We start from the raw sequence: 19,991 nt of genomic DNA, 5'->3' as shown, positions 1-19,991 counted from the left end.
ATTAGGATATTAAGTAAAGATCATGATCCAGTGAAGATATTTTTAAATTTCCTATCGTAAATATGTAAAAGCTTAATTTTTGATTAGTAATATGTTTGCTAAGGACTTTAAAGGTGATTTTTCTAAATTTTTATTTCTTATTTTTTTGCACCCTCAGATTCCAGATTTTCAAATAGTTGTATCTCGGCAAAATATCACCTTATTTATTTTATAATAAATTTATTCAGCTTTCAAAAAATTGGCCCTTATGACTGGCTTTGTGGTCCAGGGTCACATATTTCTTTAGTACTTACACAGTGTACGCAAAACACTTCCATTTGTTTTTTTTCTTGATGGTCACATACATGGACATTGTTTTCCATTTCAGAAATTTGTGCTGCTTTGTAGGTGAAGCTATATCATGCTCCTCATCCAGCCTTTTAAGAACACAAATATTGGATGTTTTTTGCTGAATGTTGTTTGCTGAAGCGTATTTGGATTCATATTTCATATTAGTTTGTCTCATTTAGGAGTGACCCCGAATAGTCAAAGATTCGTTGCTTCGATAGGAGGAGCCTGATTCGACTCAGTCGAATATTCGCGGGGTGTTATGGTCATGCTATTTTGGAAATATGGGGGTGCTCAAATCTTTGATTTCACATAAAACTACAATTTTTCTCCCAGTTAATATACAGCCTATTAAAATAATGCTGTAACTAAAAATCTGAAAAGTAAGAAGCTTCCAATAAATATTTTAACATGCGTGAATAAATCCGATCACCCCTATAGGAAAGTTTCACTTTCCATAATCCGTGACCGACAGAGGGGTCTTGGCGGCAGGGATTTAAATCTTTAACGAGACTCAAATTGACACAAGCAGAGTGAAAGACTGGATTTTTTCCATCAGGTAGGGTACAATTTACAGATTTCAAAACATTTCAGCCATTTCAAAACATTTTTATATATATATATATATCTCATATATGATGCATTTGATTGAGTTGCAGTAAAGCGCTTCATTGAGGTTCACAGCGCGAGCAGGACAAGCAACAATGAATACAGAATATTAATAACTATGACCTGGACTGTCATATACTGTACATAAAAATATGATGAGAACACTATTATAATAAAACGCTGTGAAGTTTTGGAGTTTAGCTGCCGTGTTTCTGCACGTTGTTGTGTGAAGGACAAGTCCACAAAAGGAGTTCATTCAGCGCAGACACGTTCATGATGTCCATTCGGGGCATTTCGTGCAGATAGCCTATAAGTCGTAATATTAATATTATGTAATTATTATTATTATTATTATTATTATTATTATGTAATTTTATTATTAATATTATGTTCTATATTCTATAGGCTATGAGAAGTTAAATCCCTTTGATTAAAAACCTGCTATCAAAAGATTCTACTGGTCATCTTCAGCGCGAGCAGCTCAAAACAGAAATGCAGAACATTAATAATTCTTAGGGTTTCGCTGACGTTTCTTTTAATCAAAACATAAAACATTTACCCCGATTGTATCTGCGAGTCATCCATTAAACATTTTCCCTGTGTTAACGTCAGTAATTATGACTGTGTCTGAGTTGACTCTTGGTAATGTATTTTGCCCCGCCCCCAAACATATGATTCGACTATCAGTCGAATATCGGCAAGATTCAAAAATTCCGATTCGACTTTGACAATCCTTAGTCGGGGACACCTCTCTCATTTATCTCACCTTAGTCTCATTTATGTTTTTAGTGTTGAGCTTATCATGCACATGCATACACATACAAACCACATATCAAAGATGTGATAGCAAACCAGTGAGAGTGCATGTGACAGGACAAGAGTGAAAGGAAAAAGAAAACTGTCAAATTCCTTATTTAGGTTTGTAATTGATATATATTTGCAGAACATTTTGTCAGACAATGGTTTTTCTTTTATAGACATTGGGAATTAAATCAAAAATCGAATTAGCCAGCTAACAGAAAGGCTGATTCAGGTGTTACAAGTATATGCATGAAAGCAATATTTAATTTTTTTTAGTAGTCGAATTTGCGTTGTAACAGTTCTTTGACTAAAAACGTTGTATTCAGGTGGGTATACTGTAGTGGTTAAAGATCTAAGCTGGTAGAAGGTTAAATCCCACAAGATTGATCCCTGGACAACTTTGATCCCTTCTGCAAGGCACTTAACCCCACATATCCAAGTTTACTGTTAGTCACTTTGGGCAAAAGCACTAGGGACACAACAGTACCATATTATGGCAGTAGAAAAACCAACTTGTGAGTGGACCCTTTGCTTGCTTTTTGAAATATTTTGTGTAATTTTAAGAAACCGCTACAGAGAGAACTAAATTGTTCCCATTAACTGATAAATTCATACTTCTCTCCATTCTTGTTTTTTTTTTTTTTTCTTTCACTTGCATGAGTTGGTGGTCTACTTGATCAAGAGCAGCTTCACAAATTGTGACACTGGATTGATGCCATAGTTAATGCTGTGATCTGAGAGTGAGGGAGTTCCCTGTCTCTATTCATCATGATTTCTCTTTCTAGTCCATAAATAACACAAAAACTGTCTTCTATTACTTGGATTCTGTCCTCCAGAAGATTTCTGTGAAATTCTGGTTGTAAATGCACAACTCTTACTGTGAAGGCTTAGCCAATGAATATTATTTAGGTCATGCTTCTTGGTAGCCTTAAAGTATCTTGTCATGGATCCTAATTAATATTCCCGAGGCAAACATTCACCAATTCAAAATTGAACATTCATTGTGTCAGTCACTTGGTTTAATGTGTTCGCTAGGTGTAACCATGCTGTATTTGTTTATCTAAGCTACTGTGCAGTCATGTATGTTCATTTCTAGTGGCTTAGTTGAGTTTACAAAAATGCTTCTTTAAACAGAATTGTTATCAGAACCTGAATCTGTAAATCCCTTATGATTCCCAGCCCTAGATATCCACGGCAGTGCTCTCTGCTCTCAGATCGCGTGGATATAGTGGCTGGGTGTTCAGCACTTTGCCAAGCTGCCTCACAGACAATGGCAGTGGTTATTCTCTGTAGATAGTGTGGCCCCCCCGGGCAGAGAGAGCTTGGTATTTGTTGAGCATGTGATGGCGGGTCCTGGAGCTGTAGTTTTTAAGCTATCACATACTCGTGTGGCACTAAAGACTGTTTTGTAAAAATGTTGGACCACCGAGTAAGTTAAGTTTTCTCTAATCTTCTAACATGTTCAGATGCATGCATGTTGAGATTTTGTTCAGAGCACCCCTCACCCACTCATCTCCCCCAAATGCGGATGTACGGCCCCATTAATTTTTCATACTAATGGACCTGTCTGACCGGGTTTGGACACGTGTGTGTCTGTGTGTTTGAGTCCTGCATCTCTGTTACTGTTTGGCCTGTACGTGCATTTTGTTTGTTGTTTATGTGTGAATGCCTTGTAATTTGCGTATGTGTGTGGGTGCATTTACTTAGCTGTAGGTTGAAGAAAAATTTGACGACAACCTGCCATTAAAGGGCATTCAGAAACTTAAAAAAACAAAACAAAAAAAACTTTTTATTTCAGCTAGTTGCCAAGCCAGCATTTCTAATTTTCATTTAGGTTAACTTGATGTGCTAAAATAACTAAAACTGAAATGGAAAATTAATAGAAACTATGTGAACATGTTTACATGTATACAAATAAAACCCAAACTAACAACAAAATTACAAAAAATAAATAAAAACAATGTTAAACTTTATTCTAAATAAAACTATAATATAGAAACTACAAGGTGGGCCGAAGAGAAGAGGGTTGCATTGACAATCCAACACAATGGGCAGCACATTGAACACATTTTATAAGTGGTCAGAAACTTGTAAATAACTCATGAACGAATAAAGTTGAAATACGTTGAAACCAAGCACACCATTGTTTTTCTTGTGACATTACCAATAAGTTTGATGTGTCACATGGCCCTCTTCCTATTGAAAAAACAAAAGTTGTATCCAAGATGGCCGACTTCTAAATGGCCACCATGGTCACCACCCATCTTGAGGCGTTTGCCCCCTCACATATACTAATGTGCCACAAACAGGACTTTAATATCACCAACCATTCCCATGTTATTAAGGTGTATCCATATAAATGGCCCACCCTGTATATCAAAATAAAACTATAATAGTATCACAATACTAACACTGGATTATAGTCATAGTAATTATATTTAGTAGAAATAATATATTAATATTAATAAAAACATTATAGTATTAATAATATCATAATTACAATAAAATGGTACAACTGTAAAGGTCTCAATAACACTGCAAAGTAAAATGTGTATATATGTATGAGTGTTCCCTGGTCTTTGTATTATAATAGCAGTAACATTTATATGAATGGTTTATAATAGTTTTGGTATGCTGTGTGTCCGTGTGTGTGTGTGTGTGTGTGTGTGTGTGTGTGTGCGGACGATTGCTGGGGTTGGATGGCTGTGTATAAATGTCCTGAGGCTATGTTCCAGGCACTGTTCATAGTTCATCATTTTCAATTCTGCACTTTCCCCCTCTGAGCTCCACCCTGCCGCCCCCTGGGGCATCGCTCCTGTCCTCCCCCCATCTCTGCCTCCCATCCATCCATCCACTCCCCTTTCAGCCCCAGTTTCTCATCCTTCACCTTCCTCTCCCCTGCTCTCCTCTCATGGCTCTGAAGAAACCGGAGGACTGAGGGAAGACTAGTCTGAGGTCACTCTCTGGTTTCTTTTCTTTGTCTGAACTCAAATGAACATAGTGTATGTTAACAATGCTATATATATATATATATATATGTTAATACATATACATTTATGTGCATAACATGGTACCAATCTTTTGTTTTTTTCTTTTTTTTTGGACTGAAGAACCATTTTTACATGTCCAAAAATCACCAACTCCAAGAATCACACTTTTATAAAAGCAAGGGCCAGCTGTGTAATTGTGTTGCAACTGTTTTTAATGTAGTCTTTTCAAGTGTAGTCAGCCCACAGTGGAAATATCCAGAATGTTCGTTATAAAGTTGTCATACAGGCCGCGAGTGTGACCATATGGCCATCAGAACCGAAGAGGCATTTCAACACTCTTCTAGTTTTAATATCCAATTTTAGAACAAGGCTGTTAAAACTTCCATAGCTATGCTGAAAATGACATCTTCAACTTTCCAAGGCTCTGCTCTAGTATAACACTGTATCTGTACATGGAATGAATTTCCCATGAAGAATTCAGAAGAGTGAGACAATTCTTTTTATTTCACTTTACAAAGCAAAGCTTTTGAGATTAAATATCATTAACACCCTTTAGACACCAAGAATCTTGTTAATCAGTAAATGAAGAAAGTGTCCCATTTGACATTTAATTTATTTATAAATAAATCAAACTCTAATTAAATCCAGTTTTGGAAGAGGAAATATACACTACTATTCAAAAGTTTGGGGTCGGTAGGATTTTTTTTTTTTTAAATGTTCAAAGGTCTCTTATGTTCTCAAGTCAAAATTACAGTAAAAACACTGAGAGATTGTTAATTTTTTTTTTTATATTTTCTGTTGTAATGTTTTAAAATGCAATTTCTTCCTGTGATGCAAAGCTGAATTTTCCGCAGCAAATATTCTAATCTTCAGTGTCACATGATCCTTTAGAAATCATTCTAATATGCTAATTTGTGCTTAAAAAATGCTTATTATCATTGATACATGAAACTGAATTTTTTTTTTTTTGGTCAGGATTCTTAAAGGTAGCTTAGTAGTCTTTTTAATATTACTTTAGGTCAATTTGATACATCCTTGCTAAATAAAAGTACTAATTTCTTTAAAAAGAAAACAACATTCCTGAAATGTATTTTCTATCCTTAAAGAGCAACCTCTCTGATCTATTGTGTCCTTTCCCGATCCTGATCTCTCTATTAATTGGGACAATGATAGATGAGACAGGAAACGAAGTTGCAAAAAAATTATTTTCAAACATGTATATAATCACGTTTTGTGTGTGTGAGAGAAAGTGTGTAGACTGCATACATAACAATTGATGTCATTGCTTTGAATGGGATCAGGCAGCTGACTCAGACGTTACTTTGCAAGGTCTCACCTCTCACACGGAGAGATGTAAAGTAGTGTCTGCTGGAAGGCTACACACTGAAGTAACATTTTTACCTCTTGGAAAATGAGATGAGGAGGAATATACGGTGTATCTGTTTCAAGAGACATTTAAATAAACCTGACTCAAATCCATATGCAGATATGTCTAGCCTGCTCCCCAGCTGTTTCCTGTTACTGATTTCTCACACACACTCAAGCCTTGCCCGGTGTCAACGGCTGCTCTCTGTATCTCCACACTTGGCTTAACCTTGTTTGGTGTGAGCTCACTTTACCACCCACAACGAGTCAATGTGTGTGTGTGTGTGTGTGTGTGTGTGTGTGTGTGTGTGTGTGTGTGTGTGTGTGCGCTATTCACTTGTGTGCGTGTTCCTTGTGGTTCTCGCCAAAATCGTGAGTGTGTTCTTTTAAGACGCACCTCTAGTTTGCATCTTGATAGCGATTTGTGTGTGGGTTTTGTTTGAAAGTTTGTCTGAGTAACTTGTTAGTCACCCAAAAATGCTTTAGAAAGCCAGTCGTCTCTTTTCTGATGCCACCCCTCGTAAACTATGACTCTTCCAAACTGAGTAAACCCAGAACTCATCAGGCTATAAAGTGTTAGTGTGTGTGTGTTTAGTCATGAGTAAGCGTGTGTGTGTCGACTGACTTCCAGTAAAAGGTCATGAAGCTGATATGATGTGTTCAGATATTCCTGCATGTTCAAGCCTTTGTTACACATACTGACTCATGTGTTGCTGCATGTTTCTCCATGTCTTGGAGAGGAGACAGCTGACTTGGAGTTGAATGTGTTTGAGTAACACCGGCTGAGCAAGTGTGTGTGTGTTGAGAAACAAGCCATGGGTTTCCTCTAACTTTCGGGAAGTGACCTCACACTGCCTTAGGCAACAGAGGCAGTGATATCATTGACAGGAAATGCCACTAATGCCGGCGGGCACAATAGCTGCTTGTGCTCTCAATAGGCAAAAGGAGCTAGCACATGTACAAATGTACATGTTTTTTTTTGTTTTGTTTTTTTGTGCTAAATATTAATTAACATGAGTTATCTAATAGTGGGAAATTGCTGGAGTAGAAAATAACTCATTTTGTGGTAAATTTGAGTGCAGCAGTGAGCAATATTTGGTTGGTAGACCTGAATATTGGAAATTGAATGTTGTTGTTAATATTCACAAACAAGAGGATTTTATGAAGGAATAAATTTTAATTGACCCGACTTTCATCTGTGTAACACAAAAGAAAATATTTAGCAGAATGTTTAAGCTGCTTTCTGTCCTAATGAAGGCTGTCAAGCTTCCAAAAGCATCATAAAAGTAGCCCACATCTCATGTTCCAAGTCTTCTGAAATCAAATGATAGCTTTCTGCTATGAAGAACAGATTGAAATTCCACCCTATTTCTCAAAGCTCTTTTCCACTTCCATGTATTCAAACTTAGCATGTTATAACACATTTTTGTGTAAACTCATCCTATAAGTGCGTCAAAGGGCTGTAGTATCAATGATTCAGTTTGAATATATGTGGTTTGTAATTGCAGATGAATAACTGGATTTACTGTGTTTTGTCCCTCAGACGGAGGATTCTCCAAGTCCGAAGAGACAGCGTCTTTCTCAGCAGTCTGTACTGGAGTTTACCTCTGCCCCTCCTTCCACACCCTCACCACCAATCAGACCATGGGAGCTTCCACCCAGTCGCAGACCACACCCCTATCCTCATCCACACTACCACCCTGAACGCTGCCACACACCTGCACGGCACAGACGCAGGTATGCTGTTGTGTTAGTTTTGACTGTTAGTACTGAGCTGACAGCTAATCATGAAAGCAGTGACATTTTTCAGGTGTGTTTGTATATTGCTTTTTAGTGCATTTGTAAGCAGCTTAATAGATTGGATTACTGCATTGTGAATGACTGTTAGAAAATGACTCATTTTGTGGTATAAATTCATAATTCTAGTCTTTTTTTTTTTTTTCATTAGTCTCCCAGTGAGCAATTTTAATATGGATGTTTATTCAAATTAAACTTAATTTTTAACTTATAGTTTATATATTATATTATGGTATATTGTAAACATTATATTTTAGTGAATGTTAATTCTTAATTTTTAAAACATAATTTTTGGGGAAGTCGTGGCCTAATGGTTAGAGAGTCGGAATCCAGAGGTTGCGGGTTCGAGTCTCGGGCCGGCAGGGATTGTAGGTGGGGGGAGTGAATGTTCAGCGCTCTCTCCACCCTCAATACCACGACTGAGGTGCCCTTGAATATATTTTAAATATTTTGGGGAAGTCACGGCCTAATGGTTAGAGAGTTGGACTCGTGATCCAAAGGTTGCGGGTTCGAGTCCCCGTCCGGCAGGAATTGTAGGTGGGGGGAGTGAATGTCCAGCGCTCTCTCCACCCTCAATACCACGACTGAGGTGCCCTTGAGCAAGGCACCGAACCCCCAACTGATCCCCGGGCGCTGCAGCATAAAATGGCTGCCCACTGCTCCGGGTGTGTGTTCACGGTGTGTGTGTGTTCACTGCTGTGTGTGTGCACGTTGGATGGGTTAAATGCAGAGCACGAATTCCGAGTATGGGTCACCATACTTGGCAGAATGTGACTTCATATTAATGTCTTAATGTCATATTAATTATGTTTTTATCTTTAGTATTTATATTGATAAAAACACTGGAGTAATGGCTGCTGAAAATCCAATTTGATATACAGCAGTCTATATTCAGCTTTGAATATATTTTAAAAGGTAACTTATTACTGTCATAGCACAGAGTAGTTTTTTGGATCAAATAAATTGGTAAGCATAAGAGACTTTCACAAACATAAAAAAAAAGTAATTATTCCATAATTTTGTCTGCCAGTATGCATGTGTATAGTATAAACTTATGCTTATTAGTGTATATTAAATGAATGTGATTTTGCCTGTGCAGTCCTCCAGTGCGGCGTCAGCGTGGCCGGCGAGAGCGTCTGTCAAGGCACCATCCCCCTCATGGGTCTCCGGGTGGGGGACAGGATGAAAACTATCGCCACCCTCCTCACCCACATTCGCTTCATCCCTACGGCCAGCCACCATCCCACCCTCCACCTGGCCTTGATGAGCCCCGGGCCTTTCACCCCCCCACGCTCTCGCCACGGTTATTGCACCCTCCGCAGCAGGGAGCCATGGTGATGGACCTCCATGAGCAGGTTAGAGGGTTGGGGCAGGGTCTCTGTGGGGTGATAACTGGGACCAAAGGTACCCAAATGAGGTTTCCAACGGAGAAGGTTAAGCAGACTCTTAAGATGTCTTGTATTATAACTTTTTTGTGTGCGTCATGTACCCCCACAGCCCCATTAACAGGGCTCAAGGACCCCTTCATCAACCAAAGCAGAAAGGTCTTTATTTTAAATCTTATTATACTGGATATTATGTAGCATTTACAGATGCTTATTTTCACCATGGAAAAAAGGTTATTGCATTTTTTATTTGTCCTCTCTCACAGTTGTGAGGGTTTTGCTTTCCCTGTAATTGTTATATCTTATCAAAATTGTGAGATGTAAACTTGCAATTCTGACAAAAAAGTCTGAATTACAAGACCATTCAGAATTGCGAGATCAGAATTGTGAGATGTAAACAATTTTTGGTCACACTTTATATTAGGTGGCCTTAACTACTATGTAATAACATCAAAAAATAAGTACAATGTACTTTTGAACATACTGTATTGCAAAACACTTGCTGCTATTGAGGTGGGATATGGGTAAGTTTGGGACAGGTTTGGTGGTATGGGTAGGTTTAAGGGTGGGTTAAGGTGTAAGGGATGGGTCAACAGTGTAATTATAAATGTAATTACAGAAATTAATTACAGATGTAATTACATATAGGTATGTTTAAAAATATAAGTGCAATGTAAAAACATGTATGCACAATAAGTGCATTGTATCAAATGATTAATTTAAATGGAAGTACATAGCAGTTAAGGCCACCTAATATAAAGTGGGACCTAATTTTTTTAAATTCTGTTTCAGAATATTAAAAAAAAATGGAAATAAGCTTCCATTATCATAATTGAAGTGGCAATTGTTTGGGATGGATCATTAATAAATCAAACAGACTCTTTAGTCATAATTTTTGTTTCTGTGTGCGCATTTTAGCTCCCTCAGGGTACAGTGCCGGTGTCATATACAGTTTCTCCAATGCCGCCCCATGGTCTACCTGCCCCCCTCTGTACAGGACAGCATCTCCCAGCATGCTCTTCTCAACAGCAGGTGCCCGCCTGTTCTGTGGTCTTCAGCGGACAGCAACACTATCCAATCTGTAGCATACCACCTCCTGTAAGTGTATATCAGGGTGTGAAAAGCATAGCATCAATTGATTTTGGTGAGCTCATTTGATTTGGTTGTATCTGCTGCTCCCCAGTGGTGGCACGTTGTTACCTTCCTGTTTTGACCTTTGAAGTGTTTTGTAGTGGCCTGAAAGTGATAGTCTAATGTCTGTCTGTTTGTTTGACCTGCAGATGTTGCCGGCATGTTCAGTGCAGCATTTGCCAGTGCCGTACGCCGCATTTCCTTCTCTTCTCTCAAGTGATCCGCCCTTCCTGCCTTATCCGCCGCATCTATCACATCATCCGCCCCACCTCCCCACGCCTGGACAGTTCTTACCCTTCCAGACCCAACAGTCTCGATCTGTGAGTATGCAATCATATGCCCACAGTTTTATATTTTACTAGTTATGCCATTAACATATAACTATATACCATACAAATTTTGTTTATTAAAGCAGTCTCTTATACTCAAGGCTGCATCTATTTTATCAAAAATATAGTAAAACAGTAATATTGTGAGATTATTACAACTGTTTTACATTTAAAATGTTACATTTTATTATTAAATTATTATTATTATTATTAATGTTGAAAACACTTGTTCTGCTTAATATTTTTGTGGAAATATATTATAATATTTGTATTTATTTTTTTAATAGAAAGTTTAAAATATTTTTTTTTGTAACATTCTAAATGTCTTCATTTCTTTTTATCAAGTTAATGCATCCTGGCTGAATAAATTTTTATTTTTTTAAATAAAAATCTTACTAACCCCAAACTTTTGCACTGTTGAGTGTGTGGGGTATATATGGAATATTTAAAGTAAATTAATATATTAGAATATTTACAATGCATATTTTATAATGTGTAAAAAGAATTTATATTAATACTTGCATTTGTGTTTTTACTATAGTTCTGCTACGCTAGACTAAAAATTTATAATTTAAAATATTAGCATTAAATATGCATGTTTGTCTTTTTTGACTAGCCGCTGCAGAGGATAGAGAATGAGGTTGAATTGTTGGGGGAACACCTGTCGGTAGGTGGAGGGTTTAACTATCCTCATTCGGGGCATCCTAGTCCTCTGCCCCCTTCCACCCCACTGCAGTTCCTCTCCCATGAACCCCTGCCCCAGGAGCTCTTTGGAGTGGTGAGTGATCTTCATGCTTCATCACCTCTGCACACTGCAATCTAAAAAAGCTGATGAAGGTTTTATGTGTTTTTCCTCTGTATTCTCTCCAGCCGTATCCACACTTCATGCCTCGGCGAATCACAGGCAGACGTTTCCGCTCTCAGCAGGCTGTACCTCCACCTCCTTACCACCCAAGTCTGCTGCCCTACTTCCTGTGAGTTACACATGCAAACATACACCAGAGTGTTGTGTTGGAGAGACAACGAGCTGTAGAATAATAATGTCACTGTTTTGTTTCTATTTGGTGGGCTAGATCTGTTCTTCCAGTCCAGCCAACAGCAGTGGGTCCCACCATTAGCTTAGAGCTGGATGTAGATGATGGAGAGGTTGAGAATTATGAGGTGAGAGTCCTTGAAAACACTTCTATCAAAGACAATCACTTTTTAGGCATACTTTGGTATTCTGTTTTACATGTGCTTTTGTGTTTGACTAGGCTCTGTTAAATCTTGCTGAACGTCTTGGAGAAGCGAAGCCTAGAGGTTTGACAAAAGCCGATATTGAACAGCTGCCTTCCTACAGATTCAACCCCAGCAACCATCAGTCAGAGCAGACTTTGTGAGTACAAACTAATTATTATTGAACTATTTTTGTTACCTTATAATAATTGAGAGTAGAGCAGATTGCCATTCCACTGGCACAACAGATAACCCTGTGATGCCCCCCTCTGCCTGCTAACTTTTTGAAGAGAGAACTACCTGGTAGGGCTGTGCAATTAATCGAAATCGAATCGCAATCACGATTTGAGACGCTGCGATTTGCTAATCGCAAAGCCTGCGACTTGGACGCGATATTACTCTGTTCCAGAGCATATGCGCGATTGCCAGCCTTGAGTGACAGTCTTACTAACCAACAGAGTGAGCGTACCTTCTCCCCGATCAGCACCGCTCTAGCCAACTGCGTAAACACCCACCGTTTAAAAAGGGTCAGATCGAAAGTTAGGCAAATTAAAACTAAAGAAAACATACATCTATATATACTGCATGTTCCGCACACACAGCCCGTGTCTCTGAATGCTTCTCATACTCGCTCCGCTTTGCCCCACGCTTCGTGTCTCCCGCGTCTCACGGACGAGCCGTTTACACGCAGCCTGTCTCGTAATGCTCTTTTATACTCACGGTCTCGCACCCGGTTCTGCTCCGCAAGTCTCTCACGAGCGCATCTAGCAATATGGATAAGGCCTGACGCACGTGCGCGACCTGTGTCCACTCGATCACGCCTGGCTCCGCGTTTGAAACGAATGTAAATTTAAGTCTAACTGTTTGCTAATTTCACTTGGATGAAATGAAACATTCAGCACATTTTCCACTTGTTTTTAAAATCCCAAAAATACTTAATGAATAAATCAGCCCATGTAACATGTAATACTTTAATAATTGACTAAAGAAATACAGTTCTTTATTTATAAAAAATAAATATCTTCTGTGAAATTCATTAATTCTGTGAAGTACAGGTGTATCTCAATAAATTAGAATGTCGTGGAAAAGTTCATTTATTTCAGTAATTCAACTCAAATTGTGAAACTCGTGTATTAAATAAATGTAATGCACACAGACTGAAGTAGTTTAAGTCTTTGGTTATTTGTGATGATTTAGGCTCACATTTAACAAAAAAACCCACCAATTCACGATCTCAACAAATTAGAATACTTCATAAGACCAATAAAAAAAAACATTTTTAGCGAATTGTTGGCCTTCTGGAAAGTATGTTCAGTATGTACTGTATATGTACTCAATACTTGGTTGGGGCTCCTTTTGCATGAATTACTGCCTCAATTCGGCGTGGCATGGAGGCAATCAGCCTGTGGCACTGCTGAGGTGGTATGGAAGCCCAGGTTGCTTTGATAGCGGCCTTCAGGTCATCTGCATTGTTGGGTCTGGTGTCTCATCTTCTTCTTGACAATACCCCATAGATTCTGTATGGGGTTCAGGTCAGGCAATGAATCTAAAATATATGACTTACAAGAAAAAAATTAACTCTTTCACCACTTTCTAATTTATTGAGATGCACATGTACATAATAATTAATATTTTGGAATTCTCGAATACGGAAACATTTGATTTTCTGTCGAATGGGAGACCCAACGTTGGTTTCAGTTTCATTTTAGCCTAAATGAATTCGTTTTGGCTTGTCGTTTATAGCTAGCTTCTTATATTTTTAATTCTTGTTCTTTTCTAAATACTGTTAATTGAAAGCATTTGTTGTGGAGTGAGGGGAACTGAAATAGCCTAGCTATGTTTACAGCGTTTATTATAATGTTTGTAAACATTTCGCGTCGGCATTAGGCATTTTCTGAATGAAATAATAAAATGCGACTTATACGTGACTTTTCTCTCTCTCTCTAAAAAACACAATTTTTTATACGCACATCATATTTTAACATTAACATCCCTCAGATGAAGGGGGGAAAAAAAGAAAGAAAATCGGCCAAAAAATCGACATCATATATCAGCCATTGGCTGCCCTGATTTCTAAATATCGGCATCGGCCAGAGAAAAACCCATATCGGTCGACCTCTAATTGAGAGACTACATGTATACATGAATATTTGTACTCTTAAAAGGGATAGTTCACCCAAAAATGAAAATTGTGTAATTTTTGCCCCATGTCATTCCAAACCTGTATGAGTTTCTTTGTCAAACATAAGATATTTTGAAGAATGCTGGTAATCAAACAGTTGATGGTTCAGGTTCCCATTGCCTTCCATATTATTTCTTTCCCTACTATGGAAGTCAATGGGGACCAACAACTTTTTGGTTCTTCAAAATACATATATTTTTTTGTTGTTGTTCAACATAAGGAAGAAACTCATACAGGTTTGGAACGACATGAGGGTGAGTAAATGATGACAGAATATTTATTTTTGGATGAACTATTCCTTTAAAGAAATTTGAAGGAAAAATGTCTGTTCAGGCTTCTTTTCCCTTTTAAATTCATTTTAACGAACTCTTGATGTTGAAAAAAGTATTCTAAATATTTTCCCCCTCTTTCCCTGTAGGTGTGTAGTGTGCATGTGTGATTTTGAGTCTCGTCAGCTGTTGAGAGTACTGCCCTGTAATCATGAATTCCATGCCAAGTGTGTTGACAAATGGCTCAAGGTAAGCAATTTTGCAAATTATTTTAATTTAATTTATTTTATTTGGTAGTAGTTAGTAGTAGTGTGTTGTTATTATACCTTTTGATAAATGATGCAAAGAATTTTCAGTGGTTCTCAACCTTTTATCTCAAAGGTCTCCTTTTCTAACACAATATTTGCAGCCTCCCCGATATAGGCTATTTCTCTTATTTCTTCCATTGACTAACACTTCTTTTTCTCAAATGTGTTTTTCACCACAATGCATTTTTTTTTTTTTTTTCAAGAATTTCATTGAAAGCAACAGATATTGAAAGGTGATGGATGGATAGATTTAATGTATTAAACATTTAAACACTAATCTTTAAGCCCTCTTGGAGGTTTGCTGAGGACCCCTGGTTGAGAACCACTGTTTTAAGGTGTAGCCACATTTTCCATTGCTCTGTGAATTTTCACAGATGAAATCCAGTTTTCACTATTTCAAAATTTGCTATTGTGACGGCACCTTTATGCTGATAGATTTGCCAAACCTACTGCTTGTCTTCAGTTATGATCTATATATTTCTTAGACCTAATTGACAATTTATCCTCCTCTGTCTTTTAGGCTAACAGAACTTGTCCTATTTGCCGAGCAGATGCCTCTGAAGTCCAGCGGGATTCCGAGTGACATTGCTCACCGAACACACACACATACATACACATACCACTAAACACTTCAGTCATTCTCCTACCGTTACATTCAATTAACTTCTACATGCATAATTACTCCTTGCACACAGATGACTGCTGCAAAAGATTCATAAAAACTTTATGCATCAAAATCATCGTTTGATATTCATCTATGAATATCCAACTAACTGAGACACACAAACACACACATCCCTTTGGTTGTTTGATCACTAATTCTTTGAGTGGAAGTCCAAAGATTATGGTTCATATTATCATTCTGGTTCTGATATTGTTTTGTTTTTGTTTTTTTAAAATATAAATATATATAGTTTAGTTCTCCCCTTTTTGGGGCGGGTGTAGGTATGTTGCAGTCTTGCGTGAGTGAGTAAGTGTGTATGTGCACTAACATTCCCGGCTATGTGAGCACACTGTGGTGTGGTGGTCTTTACGAAGGTTAATGTTGTGAGCATGGGCTTTTATATTTTACCAACAAATATAGCTATATATAAATATGTATGTATGTATGTATCAATATAGAGGGACAAATTACAAAATTCATTTTTTTTTTTTTTTTTTTTTTTCCCTTTCCAAAAAAATAATTATGGAACTGTCTTTTTCCAAAAATGGAACAAAAGATTCAAATTATATCTATACTTAAAACGGGGCTTTTAGGGTGGGTCTTGCTTAATTATGATTTAGCAGTCTTTATAGAATTGGAAAACTGTGAGGTGTGTGCTTTTGTGTGAAAGAGTGTGTGTATTAGAGAATCAGTTGTTTGTTATTTATCCCATATGTATGGTACAGAACACTGGCTTGTCGCTCTCACTTTTATTCTTGTCTGGGATTGGCTGATGATGCGCACTGACATGACATGTGATTGGTTTGAAGGGGCAGTGGAATATTCTCCAAGTTCTTATTAGATGTATCCTGCTGCAAACTTTTTTTTTTTTCTTCCGTTTTCTTTGCCGCCTGTCACGTTTGCCGTCTACAAAACACAAATAACCTTTTAAAAAACATTAAATATGTATTTCCACAGCCAGTCCTGCAGATTATGTAATCAAATCACCACTTTTCTCATTTAGCACTTAGTGTCATAGTTTAACCAAAAATTAACATTTGTGTAAAATGTGAAATTCTCAGCCTTAATGTTCTTCTTCTGTTGAACACAACAGATATTTTGAAGAATGTTGGTAACCCAGCAGTTTACTTCCATGGTATTTTCCCCCAAACTTTAGAAGTCAGTGACTACCAGCAACTACCAACATTCTTCAAAATATCCTCTATTGCTCTCAACAGAAGAAAGTACATTTTGACAGTTTTACAACAACTTGAGGGAAATACAAATTTAGAGTAAATGTAATTTTCTTCTTTTTTTTTTGGTGAACTATCCATTTAAGACTTGCATTTCTTAAAATAGTGATTCACCATCTATGAAACCCAGGCTAAAGTTTCATTTTTGCAAATTAGTCATATGCCAGTTAACCTTGTTAACCCACGATAACCCTGATTTGACCTAAATTTGCTGTCCTTTTTAATTTACATCATTATTTGATTTCATATGCCTTAAAATTTAGTAATCAAGGACTCATGGGTATGTGTATGCACAATACCTGTTCAAAGAGTACCGATTATTTAGTAGCATTTCCGTTTCTTTGAAAAGGGAAACGCACAGATTCTGCAGGACAAAATAGAGGGCAACACACACAGACCCCTTGCGAAATGCGGCGTTTCAAGTACCTTACCTTTATCCCTGCAAGGCTTTTGGTCTTAGTAAACGGTTTATGTCTGTTGTCCTTTCATTTGCTCTCTCACTGCCCTCTCTGTTCAGTTTTTCTGTACAGTGCACCCACTTACACAGCCTCCATAAGGTTGTTATAACCATTCATAACCATGTGCGTTACTTTATAATGAAGGCCTAAGATGCGTTATGACCTACAGGGGTGTTTGTGTGTGTATGATTGTTTTCTGTCATGCATTGTTATCGTTATGAATGGATATAACTGCCTCTGTGTCGCATTATGTAGGCTCTATGACTGGTGTAGAAAGTGTCATATGAATTGTGATGTAATCTCAGAGCCTGCAGTGTCTTAATGAGAGATGCCTTTAAACCATTCTCCAGTGTTGTCTGCTTTAGTGTCATAAGTCGAATTCATTACCATAAAATTATGAATTATTTGTTCTTTGCAAACAACAAATGTGCATTACCTTACTTACTTGCGTTGCCATTCTGTTATAGAGGTTTTATTTTCCCCTGCTTGGTACAATAGCAGTTACCTCAGTTTTACTATTTGTTTTTTTTCCCCTTATTCTTTTGCAACACCAATAAGAGAGCTTATGAATTCTCTTGCATTCGTTTATTGGTTGTTTTAATTCTTACCATTAAAAATACAATTGTATCATTTAACATGTTGTAGTTTCATATGTATAATATCTGTAACCAAAATCATTTGAAGGCTTGATATAAAATTTTTTAACAAACATTTGTACTTTTTTTTTTTTTTTTTTTTTTTTTTTTTTTTTTTTTTTTATTTAAATGAGATATTGCTAGTAATGCTTTACTAATTAGTGAAAATTATCTTTTTTTTTTTCTTTGTCTCTGACCCCTATTCCTAGTCTTTTGGATTTCAAAGGGTGGCTCAGTAATAAATGTATAATGTTCTCTTCCTTGACCTTTTCTGTTCTTTTCTTTTCCATTCATTCTTATCCCGTCTCTTTAACTCGGTTGTTTTCATTCTCATGTTTCAAGTTTTACTGCTTGGTTAAAGGAGTATTTCAATCCCTTCAAAAAAAACAAAAACAAATTTACTCATTTTTTTTTTTTTTTTTTGTAAAAAAAAAACAGCATGGAATTCTGAGAATGAAATTGTATTTTCCTGTAAATCATGCTCCAATGATCTTTATTTACAATGTCAAAAAAAAAAGTTTTTACAGTGTACTCCCAGTTGCTAATCGACCAGGAAGCATAAAACCACGTGCGGTGGAACCGGCGTTTGCTTCTAGGAATGAAGCAACCGCCCACAGGGATGCCAGAAGTATGGCCTTGAGATGCAGCGTCTCGTTCCCTTCAGGGAACCAGGGTTACATGCGTAACCTGAGACGTTCCCTTCCAGGAACTCGAGCTGCATCGGAACGCTAGGGGAACGAGATGCCCACGCCACCAGACTTCCAAGTCCCTACCCTATGTGTATCCCTCAGGAGCACAACGAGGGCAAGAGAAAAAAGGTGAGTGGCTAAAGTGGGCGGGGCCTGCGCCCCAAAGGCCAACTTATGAGAAGTGAGTCTTGATCCCCAAGAAGGGGGAGAGCAGAGGACTCGAGGCTATGTAATAGCATCCTGATCCACCACATAGCATAAGCTCTCTGGCCGGAGGCCTCAGCCTCTGGAGGAAACGTACTAGGGGGTGTCTACCCACTGAAAGGCCACCAAGAAGGGCACGGTAGGCCGGTATAGCCACCACGTGGGTTCAGAGTGGGATTCACCACGTTGAATTGAGGCGGAGGAGAACCAAACTGGATTCTGCAGCCTCTACACAGTGTGCAGGACCCACTGAGACACATTTGGCAGTAGTTTCCACGCTGCCAAATAGTCTACTAAGGAAACCAGTCTCTCGAAACTGGCCTCTGGTGTACTCAGAGCTGCTAGCTCGGTGCCCTAAACTACAGGTCCTTCTCAAAAAATTAGCATATTGTGATAAAGTTCATTATTTTCTGTAATGTACTGATAAACATTAGACTTTCATATATTTTAGATTCATTACAACACAACTGAAGTAGTTCAAGCCTTTTATTGTTTTAATATTGATGATTTTGGCATACAGCTCATGAAAACCCAAAATTCCTATCTCAAAAAATTAGCATATCATGAAAAGGTTCTCTAAACGAGCTATTAACCTAATCATCTGAATCAACTAATTAACTCTAAACACCTGCAAAAGATTCCTGAGGCTTTTAAAAGCTCCCAGCCTGGTTCATTACTCAAAACCGCAATCATGGGTAAGACTGCCGACCTGACTGCTGTCCAGAAGGCCATCATTGACACCCTCAAGCAAGAGGGTAAGACACAGAAAGAAATTTCTGAACAAATAGGCTGTTCCCAGAGTGCTGTATCAAGGCATCTCAGTGGGAAGTCTGTGGGAAGGAAAAAGTGTGGCAGAAAACGCAGCACAACGAGAAGAGGTGACCGGACCCTGAGGAAGATTGTGGAGAAGGACCGATTCCAGACCTTGGGGGACCTGCGGAAGCAGTGGACTGAGTCTGGAGTAGAAACATCCAGAGCCACCGTGTACAGGCGTGTGCAGAAAATGGGCTACAGGTGCCGCATTCCCCAGGTCAAGCCACTTTTGAACCAGAAACAGCGGCAGAAGCGCCTGACCTGGGCTACAGACAAGCAGCACTGGACTGTTGCTCAGTGGTCCAAAGTACTTTTTTCGGATGAAAGCAAATTTTGCATGTCATTCGGAAATCAAGGTGCCGGAGTCTGGAGGAAGACTGGGGAGAGGGAAATGCCAAAATGCCTGAAGTCCAGTGTCAAGTACCCACAGTCAGTGATGCTGGTGTTGGTCCACTGTGTTTTATCAAGGGCAGGGTCAATGCAGCTAGCTATCAGGAGATTTTGGAGCACTTCATGCTTCCATCTGCTGAAAAGCTTTATGGAGATGAAGATTTAATTTTTCAGCACGACCTGGCACACAGTGCCAAA

The 19,991-nt window shown here is 38.2% G+C and overlaps 1 protein-coding gene across 1 annotated transcript in view; it reads left to right on the top strand.

Annotated features, from left to right (window-relative positions):
• The window catches only part of LOC306874400 (E3 ubiquitin-protein ligase RNF38-like), a 43,580-nt gene extending 25,808 nt beyond the window's left edge, over positions 1-17,772 (top strand). Inside the window, exons 4-13 of the mRNA XM_079424418.1 lie at positions 7,636-7,829; positions 8,989-9,244; positions 10,193-10,372; positions 10,555-10,725; positions 11,351-11,512; positions 11,605-11,708; positions 11,808-11,895; positions 11,988-12,109; positions 14,550-14,649; positions 15,229-17,772. Coding sequence (XP_079280544.1) covers positions 7,636-7,829; positions 8,989-9,244; positions 10,193-10,372; positions 10,555-10,725; positions 11,351-11,512; positions 11,605-11,708; positions 11,808-11,895; positions 11,988-12,109; positions 14,550-14,649; positions 15,229-15,291 — 1,440 coding nt within the window. The 3' untranslated portion in view covers positions 15,292-17,772. The remainder of the gene's footprint in view (positions 1-7,635; positions 7,830-8,988; positions 9,245-10,192; positions 10,373-10,554; positions 10,726-11,350; positions 11,513-11,604; positions 11,709-11,807; positions 11,896-11,987; positions 12,110-14,549; positions 14,650-15,228) is intronic.
• The last annotated feature ends 2,219 nt before the right edge of the window (positions 17,773-19,991 follow it).

The sequence above is a fragment of the Barbus barbus genome, assembly GCF_936440315.1.
Source record: "Barbus barbus genome assembly, chromosome: 8".
In the NCBI taxonomy this organism is placed as follows: Eukaryota; Metazoa; Chordata; class Actinopteri; order Cypriniformes; family Cyprinidae; genus Barbus; species Barbus barbus.
This window is presented reverse-complemented; position numbering and strand designations above follow the sequence as displayed.